At 33.1% G+C, this 13,231-nt stretch overlaps 1 protein-coding gene across 2 annotated transcripts in view; it reads left to right on the top strand.

The window, feature by feature from the left end:
• The window catches only part of LOC148615768 (TPR repeat-containing protein DDB_G0287407-like), a 45,526-nt gene extending 32,295 nt beyond the window's left edge, over nt 1-13,231 (top strand). Inside the window, exons 21-27 of one of the 2 annotated variants that reach the window (XM_088582344.1) lie at nt 3,612-3,730; nt 4,141-4,285; nt 4,606-4,720; nt 5,741-5,978; nt 6,427-6,652; nt 7,055-7,273; nt 9,919-13,231. In XM_088582344.1, the coding sequence (XP_088438470.1) occupies nt 3,612-3,730; nt 4,141-4,285; nt 4,606-4,720; nt 5,741-5,978; nt 6,427-6,652; nt 7,055-7,273; nt 9,919-10,038 (1,182 nt within the window). In that variant the 3' untranslated portion in view covers nt 10,039-13,231. The other variant, XM_088582345.1, reaches the window with a different exon arrangement.

Here is a 13,231-nt window from a genome sequence, read left to right as displayed (position 1 = left end):
CATACGTGTATTCTAAAAAATAAATGTTGTTATGTGGTTCACTGAAACAGTAAGAATGAAATAAACTACAAAGTTTAAGATAAAGGAAAATAACTCTTTGATCTGTTTAAAATTTAATTGATTGATCTGTTTTTTTTGGTTAAAATTGGTCATATAATCTACTTTATTTATTGTAATCCATTTTGAAACAGAAAAATCCCTGTTCTTCCTGACACCATAATGAGTTAAACATTATGTTTGAACAAAAAAAATGGTGGGATAAAATTTACCATGTGCCACCCACATTATAGAATCCATCTGTTTTCTACATGGACTGCTTCTTAATGATTATTTGACCATTGAGGCATCAAGATTTACTGGCAAAGGGTACATTATATCACATCCAATCAGGTACATGTATTAACCACCTGTTAAACATCAGACTTTATTAGGAACAGCTAGTACTATGTTTTGTCCAATGGACAGAAAACAAAATAAGGATTCAATATTCCTTTGTATACTATATAACAAAAATTTTAACTCTGGCCTATGAAAAAAAATTATATGTGCACTTGCACAAAAGAAAATGCTCACTCAACAAAAAAAAAACCCAAACACAGCCCCTCTCCCCCTTGGGACAAAAATGGTTTGTGTTGTCTAGATCTATGATAAGACTATTGTAAATGTGATATGTATTATTAAATGTTTTAGCATGATCAAATAAGAGACAAACATTTTGTGTGTGATGGGTAGAGGATTGCCTTTAGTTATCAGGTATTCATAACAGTCTTATTAAAAAACAAATAAGTTGCTGAGAGATTTCCCTGTGGATATTACTTGACCACTCCAAAAAATGTTTCAGTATTTTGTTTTTTTTTCACCAATATTAACATAGCACTACATCCTGTAACAATCTCCCGTAGTATTTGGTTCGCTGATTCATGGTCTTGGTATGTCTGTCCTTCTGTACAATGTCCTGTCCTGTAGTATTTTGTATATAGATTCATGGTCTTGGTATGTCTGTCCCTCTGTACAATCTCCTGTAGTATTTAGTACACTGATTCATGGTCTTGGTATGTCTGTCCCTCTGTACAATGTCCTGTAGTATTTAATGCACTGATTCATGGTCTTGGTATGTATGTCCCTCTATACAATGTCTTGTAGTATTTGGTACACTGATTCATGGTCTTGGTATGTCTATCTCTCTGTACAATGTCATGTAGTATTTAGTATACTGATTCATGGTCTTGGTATGTCTGTCCCTCTGTACAATCTCCCGTAGTATTTAGTACACTGATTCATGGTCTTGGTATGTCTGTCCCTCTGTACAATATCCCGTAGTATTTTGTACATAACACTGATTCATGGTCTTGGTATGTCTGTCCCTCTGTACAATCCCCTGTAGTATTTAGTACACTGATGCATGGTCTTGGTATGTCTGTCCCTCTGTACAATGTCCTGTAGTATTTAGTGCACTGATTCATGGTCTTGGTATGTCTGTCCCTCTGTACAATGTCCTGTAGTATTTGGTACACTGATTTATGGTCTTGGTATGTCTGTCCCTCTGTACAATATCCAGTAGTATTTTGTACATAACACTGATTCATGGTCTTGGTATGTCTGTCCCTCTGTACAATCTCCTGTAGTATTTGGTACACAACACTGATTCATGGTCTTGGTATGTCTGTCCTCTGTACAATCTCCTGTAGTATTTTGTACACTGATTCATGGTCTTGGTATGTCTGTCCCTCTGTACAATCTCCTGTAGTATTTGGTGCACAGATTTATAGTCTTGGTGTGTCTGTCCCTCTGTACAATGTTCTGTAGTATTTAGTACACTGATTCATGGTCTTGGTATGTCTGTCCCTCTGTACAATGTCCTGTAGTATTTGGTACATAACACTGATTCATGGTCTTGGTAAGTCTGTCCCTCTATACAATCTCCCATAGTATTTGGTACACTGATTCATGGTCTTGGTATGTCTGTCCCTCTGTACAATGTCCCATAGTATTTGGTACAGTGATTCATGGTCTTGGTATGTCTGTCCCTCTGTACAATGTCCTGTAGTATTTAGTACATTGATTCATGGTCTTGGTATGTCTGTCCCTCTGTACAATCTCCTTTAGTATTTAGTACACTGATTCATGGTCTTGGTATGTCTGTCCCTCTGTACAATGTCATGTAGTATTTGGTACACTGATTCATGGTCTTTGTATGTCTATCCCAATGTACAATCGCCTGTAGTATTTAGTACACTGATTCATGGTCTTGGTATGTCTGTCCCTCTGTACAATCTCCTGTAGTATTTGGTACACTACACTGATTCATGGTCTTGGTATGTCTGTCCCTCTGTACAATGTCCTATAGTATTTGGTACACTGATTCATGGTCTTGGTATGTCTGTCCCTCTGTACAATCTCCTGTAGTATTTTGTACACTGATTCATGGTCTTGGTGTGTCTGTCCCTCTGTACAATCCCCTGTAGTATTTAGTACACTGATGCATGGTCTTGGTATGTCTGTCCCTCTGTACAATGCCCTGTAGTATTTAGTGCACTGATGCATGGTCTTGGTATGTCTGTCCCTCTGTACAATGTCCTGTAGTATTTAGTACACTGATTCATGGTCTTGGTATGTCTGTCCCTCTGTACAATGTCCCATAGTATTTGGTACACTGATTCATGGTCTTGGTATGTCTGTCCCTCTGTACAATCCCCTGTAGTATTTAGTACACTGATTCATGGTCTTGGTATGTCTGTCCCTCTGTACAATCTCCTGTAGTATTTAGTACACTGATGCATGGTCTTGGTATGTCTGTCCCTCTGTACAATGTCCTATAGTATTTGGTACACTGATTCATGGTCTTGGTATGTCTGTCCCTCTGTACAATGTCCCATAGTATTTAGTACACTGATTCATGGTCTTGGTGTGTCTGTCCCTCTGTACAATCCCCTGTAGTATTTAGTACACTGATTCATGGTCTTGGTATGTCTGTCCCTCTGTACAATCTTCTGTAGTATTTAGTACACTGATGCATGGTCTTGGTATGTCTGTCCCTCTGTACAATGTCCTGTAGTATTTAGTACACTGATTCATGGTCTTGGTATGTCTGTCCCTCTGTACAATGTCCCATAGTATTTGGTACACTGATTCATGGTCTTGGTATGTCTGTCCCTCTGTACAATCACCTGTAGTATTTAGTACACTGATTCATGGTTTGGTATGTCTGTCCCTCTGTACAATCTCCTGTAGTATTTAGTACACTGATTCATGGTCTTTGTGTGTCTGTCCCTCTGTACAATCTCCTGTAGTATTTGGTACACAGATTCATGGTATTGGTATGTCTGTCCCTCTGTTTGTAGCTTGGTTTTTTCAAAACTCGAAAACACTTGCACCAAATGGAAACATTGTGAAAGTGAATTTTTCCATACTGGGAAGCTCACTTCAATTTTTTTAGTTTTTGAGTTAGGCATAAAGGGAGTGTTTTCCAGTTTTAATACAATCAAAAAAAGCTTGCACCATTTGAAATGAAACCATGTATTGATCCATAGCGGTAAGCTCACTTTAGGCAAGTGAAATTTTCTTCAAACTGCCAAATGTAATAAGGCTCTAGTTTTTTTTCTTCATTTCAGTTGCTTGAGAACTTATACTTTGGCCATTTACCAGAGTCTGTAGGACAAGCTTTGACCAACCTAGGATTATGCTATCGGAGACTTGGCAAATTAGAAGATGCAGAGAGAATATATCAGAAGTTTGTTTTTGTTTCAAAATCCTCCTTCTCCATACACATTTGCTTTTTGAATTTTTTTTATTACAACAATTGGTATTACAACATTTTTTTCAATATCACAAAAGCTGAAATTGCATTGCAGTCTCAAATGATGATGATAATATTGCATGAAATAAAGGCTTGGAAGTTAAACATTTATTTTGACAGTACCTAATATATAACTCTTAAGCTCTTGAATGCATGATTCATTGAAAATCAGACATTCTCACATTGTTGAATTTGCTCATTCATTGAGAAAATGAAATTAAAAAAGTATATTACTTTATCATATGATTTAAACTAGCTTTGAAAATTTACTTAATATTACAAAACTGCATTTCATTCCATCTAAAAGTATTTAGAACTTTACCTGAATGTTTTCATCTCAATAGGTCTTTAGAAGTGAAGATAAATGCAGTTGGATATTTCACAGTGGATGTTGCCAAGTCATGGATGAATTTCTGTGTCTTAGAATCAGCCAAAGGAGATTATAACAAAGCCTTGGAGTATGCAGAAAAGGCATTTACTATATTTAGGGTATGGTTGTGCAGCAATTAACAGCCATAACAGAACTGCTTTTACATGTAGTATAGTGGACAGCAATAAGTAATTACACCATCATATAATGTTTAATTAAATTACATGTGCTTGTAGTCTAAGTAAACCTACATACATGCATGTGAATTTATTCTAGGTTGTATATTTATAAAGGTTATAACCTGTGAATCTTGTAAAGCAAAACGTTGAAATAGCTTGCACTAATGAAATAACTCTCTTGCAAATGGCAGGTATCTGGAAACTTTGATCATAACAGTGTCACATAATACAACAGTTTATATTGCACATTTTATTTACAGCAAGTTGGAGTTACAGAGAATGATATGGAGTTTATGATGACTAAAGAAAACATGGTATTAGCCTACATCAACCTAGATAAGTTTGATGAAGCAGTAGAGTTGTATCGACCTTGGTGTAAGATAAATAAATAGATAGTATACATGTTTATCACTACAAGCTTGGGTTTCTATGTTTTTATTCTCCTTTTCAACTGTTGCAAAAAAGAAATAATATACAGTTATCAAATGGGTTGGATGCAATAGACCAGAATATTTGTCCTTTGGTACTGAGAATGATCAAGTGTTCTGGTCTATTGCATCCAACCCATTTAATAACTGTTTTATTACCTAATTTGTCTATGAGATATAATAAAGAATGGAAATGGTGAATATGTCAAAGAGACAACCATTTGACCAGGAATAGGAAATTGACCGCTCCATGTTTATGAATTGGCAGACAAGAGTCACATCTACGTTTTTACACACGAGTTTTTTTGTGTGTAAATTCCAATTCAATGAAGCGCTTAAAAAAAGTTCAACCAATGTAAAGGCTTAGATAAAGGTCATTATGGGGTCAGTGCAATAGTACATTGACAGTGCAATAGATCGCCCTATCCTGAATAAATTTTGAAAATAGAGAAAAATATGTGTATATTTAATAAACAAGATAAAACCTTATAATAAGGTAATAATGGTAAATAGTTTTATACCACTTTGTTTGCCAATCATTTTTGACTGCAAACAATAATGATTATATAAATAACAATATTAATCAAGTAAATGAATGACATTTGTACCTATTGTAGTTAAGCCTGCAGTTGAGTCATCTGTATCAAATTATTGCAGTGATGCTTGCAGTTGAGTCATGTGTATTCATTGCAGTGTTACCTGAAGTGGAGTCATGTGTATTCATTGCATTGTTACCTGAAGTGGAGTCATGTGTATTCATTGCATTGTTACCTGAAGTGGAGTCATGTGTATTCATTGCAGTGTTACCTGCAGTTGAGTCATCTCTATCAATTTATTGCAGTGAAGTTTGCAGTAGATTCACTTTTATCAATTTTATTGCAGTTTACCAAGAGGTTTAAAAAGAACCTTTTTCAAATATATTGCAGTCAAGAATGCAGTGGAGTGAAGTCTTTAAATTTCATTGTAGTTAAACATGCAGTAGAATCAGACTTATTAGTCTATACTCTCCCTCCATCCCACTACAGAGTGGCTCAGTATCTGATAGACAAAGAACAGTATGAAGAAGCAGAGAATATAATGGTTACCATGCTTAATTTGAAAGAGAAATTAGATCCCAACTACTTCGTCTGTCTACACAGGATAGATAAAGCACAAGGCAAGGTGGATAGAAAAGAGGAATTCACTTTGGAGCATGGATTTAAATTGTAAGTCACATGTTGATTTTAACATGTAGCATACATTAACATAGTACTGTTTATTGATTGTTTTGATTGTAAAGTCACTCATTCTGACATTTGTGACAATTGTCCAATCCGAATCACTGCTTAAAAACCTTGTTATGCATGGAATGGAGCTGTCATTTTGAATCTTATTCTAATCAAATTATAGACTCTTCATTTTATTTCTTGCTAATTACTTATTTTCATTGCTGCTTAGTTTGTACATAACCTACTGAAGGAGTTGTAGTTTGTGATTGGGAGTGACACTGTATAGAGTATTTATATTTTTGGTTTCACAAAAAATTGGAGTAAGCATAGCCTGCAGTAAGAAACAGATAAATAAAACTTCATAACAATTTTATGATCCCAGGAAAAAAAGTCTTTTATCACAGGAATTTTAACAGTTGATTATCGGTATTTGAATTACTTCAAGATTTCCAAATGATCCGTACATCATAGAATTTATGGTGAAGGATGTATATGTACCCCAGGCAGACACTGAAAAGCTTATTGAGTTGTTAGAGACTAGACAGAGTATATTCCAACCTCAGCGGCTCTATGATGCAGCTAATTCTTGGTTTAACCAGGCTGGTGTGGGAACATATGAAATGCTATTAGCAATCAACCTCTCAGCTTTAAAGTTTGTTCCTGACAATTTGGTAAGCACATTTCCCTACTTTAATCAAGTATTTTCTTCCACCTAGTCAATATTGACTAATACATTTCACATGGTAAAACTTTGTGAAAAAATGGTCTGATGGAAAAGTTATTTATTTTCCTTTTAGTATAGCCCGAACAAATTGCTCAAATATGACATTAAGGCTTATGCTGTCTGGTAGATCTTGAAACTTCACTCTTGAAAATCTTCAACGAGTAACAAAGGTGAGAGACATATGAATTAGCGTAGGTGAAATGGGCATATGAATCATTAAAAATAAAAATTGATAAAACATAATATAATTGCTGCATAAATCTTAGCATTTTAGACCCCTTCAATTTATCAGTGGTTTGCTTCTTGTTGGTTATAATGTTTTATATCCCCCAATAATATATATTTCCAGATGTTCATGAAGAATGTTGCCATTGGGTACCAGACTTTGAGGAACTATGAGAATGCTCTTCCCCATTGTATGAAGCTATTAGAACTCGAACCTAATGATGCACAGAATATGTTCTGGGTGGCTAAGTGTGCATGTTTACAAGGAGATTTCCAATTGTCACAGAAACATTGTCAACTGATCAAAGATACATTTCCTGATGAAGAAAGTCTTATTTCACAGGTACGCTCCATTAATCCTTTTTTAATTAATTATCAATACTGTTAAGGTAAAATCAGCCTAAACTGGACCATAAATAAAGTTGAAACTCTCTGAACAAGTCATTAGCTCACCTGGCCATTGTCGTCGTTAACAATTATTCAAAACTCTTCTCCTACAACACCAATCAGAACCCAACTTTGTATGACTGTTCCTTAGGATGTTCTGGGTAGAATTGAGGTGTTGATGATTGATCTGTGGAAAAACATGGTGGCTGTTACTAAAAATAGAACAAAGGGGTCAGGGGGTTAGACAGAAGTTTTTTGCATACATCTCCAAAACCGTTAGGTTGACCCAAATTCTGACTCATGTAAAAGTGTTAAGCATGATGAGATCTACCTCTCATTAAACTTTTATTTCAATCTGTTAAGCTATCTTGGAGTTATTGAATTTTTTTGACGTTTTTTTTTTACCTAAAATCTGGCAGAGGGTAAAATTGTTCAGCATGATGAGATGAACTGATGCCAAAATTTCAGAAAGTCTCCTTAACGGATAACTGAGTTATGAGTTCTGAAATGGATTTCTTTACAGAATTTTACATTTCCAAATTTGAAAATCTTTTCCTCTGAAACTACTTGATGGATTGAAACAAAACTTAGCATGAATGTTATTTGGAACATCTTTAACAATCTGTGGTGGGGATTTTTGTTCTTGTGAAAAACATGGCCACTATTACTAAAAATAGACCAATGGGGTCAAATTACATAATTTTGCACAGAATTCAAATGGATTTGGGTTTATTTAAGATCTGACAGAGGGTAAAGTAGTTCAGCATGATGGGATAGATGTATGCCAAAATTTTCAGAAAGACCCATTGACAGATGAATTAGTTATGGGTCCTGAAATGGATTTTTTTCTAGAATTTTTGTATTTCCAACTTTGAAAATCTTCTCTTCCTAAACTACTGGATGGATTGTAACCAAACATGGCTTGAATGTACCTTATGATATCCTTTACAATTTTTATGTGGGGATTTTTGATCTTTCAAGAAGCATGGGTGCTGTTCTTATGAAAAAACCATTAAGGTCAAACTGCAGAGTTTTGCACATAACTCTAACGGATTTGGATTTATCTAAAATCTGGCAAGGAGTAAAATTGTTCAGCATAATGAGTTGGACCTATGCTAAAATTTTCAGAAAGATCCATTGATGGATGAATGAGTTATGGGTCCTGAAATGGATTTTTTTTCCTGAAATTTTGTATTTCCAACTTTGAAAAATCTTCTCCTCCTAAACTACTGGATGGATTGTAACCATATTTGGCTTGAATATACCTTATGATATCCTTTACAATATTTTTTGGTGGATTTTTGATCTGGCAAAAACCATGGCCAATGTTACTCAAAATAGACTATAGGGGTCAAATCAAAGATTTTGGGAAATAACTCTGAAACAAATGGGTTGAGCAAAATTCTGATGGAGAAAAATTGATTAGCATGGTGAGATTGAAGTTTGCCAAAATTTTCATAAAAATCTGTTGACCAATGTCAAAATTATTGCCCTTGAAGAGTCAAAAAGTGACTGAGAGTTTTACTTTATTATATGAAAACCAGTTAGATAACTGAGATTGCTCTCTATGGATTAAATGGTTCTTGTAACAATATTACAGTGAGGTCAAGAGTACAGCTTTAGAAAGCTAAAAAGACTTCTTTTGACAAGGCGCGATTCATGCTTTCTAGAGCCTATAGTTAATATTATTTCTTTCAAAAATATTCTACTCTGTAACTACTTAACCAATCAGAACCAAACTTGTTATGAATGTTCCTTAGTGGTTCTGCATATAAGTGATGTGGGTGTTGTTACTAAAAACAGAACATAGGGGTCTGACTAAAGTTTTGTTCATATATCTCCAAAACAATTAGGTTTGGCCTAATTCTGACATGGGTAAATGTATTTAGCCTGACAAGATCTATCTCTGGTCAAATTTTCATTTTAATCTGTTAAGCCATGTTGGAGTTATTGCCCTTTTTTGTCGTGTTTTCCCTATTTTTAATGTTGTTTCTTTCAAAAATCTTATCCTATGAAACTAATAAACTAATCAGAACCAAACTTGGTATGAATGTTCCTCTGTGTGTTCTGCATTGAACTACTGATGTGGGTTCTTTTCATTTGTTGAAAAAGGTGGCAGCATTATTAAAAACTGAACACAGTGGTCAGACAGATGTTTTTTGCATAATATCTCCAAAATTGCTAACTTCTCTAAAATTACCCAACGGAATTTCATAAAACTTGGTGTGTAGCAAGAATATCATATGTAGTTGTGTATATTGTCAGGTAATTTTGATTTCCTTATTTTTATGGAAGTTAATGCCCTTTTAACTTAGAAATTTACTGAAAATCATTATGTATCAGGTTATCATCGCAACTCTTCTTTTTTTTTGTTGCGTTTTCCTCAGCAACTATAAACACAGCTGCAGTGCTAGCTGGTCCAGACATCGATTGATCTAGCTTGTTTTCCCCAGAAATATCACAGCAATCCTTTCTGGGAATAACTTGATAGTACAGATTCAGCTGGATGGTTTGTTCTGTATGTAAGCTTTCTAACTCTGTTACACATCAACTTCATACTGCAGTTATTCATTATTTATTCATCATTATTTTTCCAATCAGGTCAATGCAATACTCCATGCTATTGAAGAGGCTCAGAAAGAACAGCCAAGTGATAACCAAGAGGTAAATAACTCAAATGATAAAGACAAAGAGATCGATGGCAACAGTCCTGTTACTTGATACAATATAGAAATGATAGGGATTAATGCATTTTCAAAGGGCTATAAAGTGGATTGTTTTGATGGAGTCAGTAGTCAATGATTACACTTGTGTATCCATTGTTGGAGCCTATCTAGTGTCATGTAGTGTATTTCTGTAGTTAAATGATAAATTTTTGTATTAAAACCTATTATATTGTAGGTACCACAACTGATAATTTTAAAATATCTAATGATACAAATGTTTGTCCATCTGACACATTTGACTCCATTCATACCACTTGGAAATCAAATTTATTATTCTACAAAGCTACTTCACAAGCTCTTTAAACTTTTTAAAAGTGAAGTAACATTTCCGAAAAAAAATAAGCTGTTTTTTCATATCAAGTGATAATTTTTCTAAACAATAAAAAAATCTAGATGTAAAAGCTCTATATGAACACCATGTACAAAACTATAGCAGTCATTTGTTATATCTAGGAGAAAAGACAGGATTTATATTTTATTAAATACATAACAATTATTGTTGTGATAATTTGTTTTTCTGTGATTTTTAAAAAATTTTACACTACTTTTTTGGAGGATAAAACCTTGTCTATGTTATCTAACTTGTGGGATATAGTCAGATCTGTTGGTATCTATATTCTAGTTTATCTGTCGATGCAAGATTGATTACTTTTTTAAAATCTTGAATATCTATCCCACTTGCTAATTAAGTGAATATAGGAATGCTACCATTTGTCAGCTATCCGTCTGTCCATACCACCCTTGTTTAAATGGGTTTTAATAAAGTTGGTGCTTGCTTAGTCCTTAAGAAAAGCTAAACCATCCATATAAATATATCACAGGGTAATCTTAAGTGAATACATGGGCTTGATGTATTCAAAATAAAGATATATTCAGCTGTTTGATCCTATTATAGTTTCTTACGATTTATTTAATACTAATGTCATTGATAAAAATCTCAATGTATGTATTTATAAACTGCAGATTTTGTTCTGTGATACCTGGTGTTTATTTTTGTTATAATTTAGTTGTTTAAACAGGATGTAATATTTAGATCTATTGTTTAGTATTTTCTATTTTTTTTTATATACAGTTTATACAATACTTTCAGTAAGTTCTTTTTATGTTGTTGTCATGACTCAGACATTGTTCCTTTTGAACTACATGTTTATGCAATGACTTCATAGTATAAACTTTATCTATTGCAGGCACATCAACATATTTTCTAATTTATTCAACTGAGATTGCACTCCTTTTTTATCCCTATTTAAAAGGGTTTTGTGTTTATTACAGTTGTAACCCAGTGGAATCTGCCATTTTACTGCAAAACTTTATATATAATGTTTTTAAGTGATATTGTTGTCTGTATGTTCGTCCATCCCTCTCCAGTTTTTATTGATAACCTTTGCTATGTTTTTTCTAGCTATTTTTTTGGCTTTTACAACAAAGTTATATATATTTTAAATATAAAACATATTTTTTTGATATAGAATATCTACCTTTTAAGCAATCCTAGTGACAAATGACATTTTTCATTAGTTCTAGTGTTAATTTGTTACACTGTTTTTAATAAGAATTGTATTTATACCATAGATTTAATTATAATTATATTGTAAATGTTTTATACTGTAAATGTTTTTTATTGTATTGTTTTTTTTAATACATATTTACTTTAATGAATATTAAACTGTTATCTGTCTTTCATCATTTTTTGTTTACTTTATTATTACAGTTTAGTTTAATTAACTCTGTATTTTATTCAAGTGTGTAGTTCTATAGAAGTACATTTGTTTGTAGGAACTATGTTTTCTCTAACTGAAATATTGAATTTGTTTAATGCATGAATTAAAAAAAAATACATATTATTATGAGCTAGGATTAGTAGTGATCAATTCAAGCCAAAATTATAGCATCTAATAGAACTAAATATGATATGCTACACTGTTGGGTCGTAATTAGCTAAGAACACCAAAAATCATGAAAATGAAGACAATGAAAAGGGGGAATGGCGAAAGATTATAACAGCAAAACTTGAGAACAAAAATGGGATTGTGTTAAACTGTACTTTATGGCACTAATTAATAATTTATAGTTTAATTAAAAACCTTCCAACTTTTCTCATGTAATAACTTCAACTAAGCTTACAAATGATTGAAAAAAAACATAATTGGAAAGCTACAAATGGTATAGTGCAGAGAGTCAATTATTATTTGTATTTTATGTACTACTATCAGTTTTTTACTAAATGTTTTTGTTCAGGTCTTAAGAAGAACAAAAACTAAAATAATACATACAAATTAACAAAAGTAAATGAGCAACTTGGACAGCATGGACCAGGTGCACCGAAACAAATTTTGATTATCCTTCAGTAATGAGTAAACTATTTTACCCCTCAAGATTATAAACTTTAGATTTTCAACATGCAGTTCTAAGTGAGCATATTATAATCTAAATTTTACCATAGAGAGTGGAGAAATAGTTTATGTCAAGAATAAAATGAAAAAGAATCTGTTTCTCCCATGATATCAGTAGAAAACTTGGATAATGTAAAATATATTTGTTGTAGCAGGAAATCTCTCACAGAAATTTAATCACACCCTTAGAATGGGAGAAATACTCTTTATAAATCTAACTTTATATAACCTACAAACTTAATCTAAGTTGTTAATTTTCGTGGTATATGAGAGACACTTCTGGAGTACTTCAATAAACAGTGGTGTTAGGTTTTCCTCGCGTTCATTGAAGACCAATGGATGGCCTTGGGCTGACATTTTCATCTCGGTGGGGTTGTTGTCTCTGACATATTCACTATACCTATTCTTGTTACAGTTTATGTGAATAACATGAATCAATAAATGGTTTTTCTCTAATGCCACACCATTTTGTGTGACAGGGTGTAAAAATTGTACCCCACATGCAATTGTTTTTTTTTTAATGATTAACATATTAGCCTTATGAAACCAAGGGGCGGGGATCTGAAATAAATATTGTTTATGTTATACCTTTAATTATTACCATTAATGATATGTATGTGGTCAGTGGTAGGATATAAGGTATAGCAATAATTTAACTGATATATTTATATATTGTACATTCATTATTGTAATTATTATATTTGGAATAGAAACAAGAGAGAAATATTTTTCCCAAAACAGAATAATTGCTATAATGTAATACTTTTGAAATAATAATAAAGCATATTTAGACAT

The sequence above is a fragment of the Perna viridis genome, chromosome 5 (assembly GCF_037379345.1).
Source record: "Perna viridis isolate PV_CMFRI_1.1 ecotype Kerala chromosome 5, ASM3737934v1, whole genome shotgun sequence".
NCBI classification, from domain to species: domain Eukaryota; kingdom Metazoa; phylum Mollusca; class Bivalvia; order Mytilida; family Mytilidae; genus Perna; species Perna viridis.
This window is presented reverse-complemented; position numbering and strand designations above follow the sequence as displayed.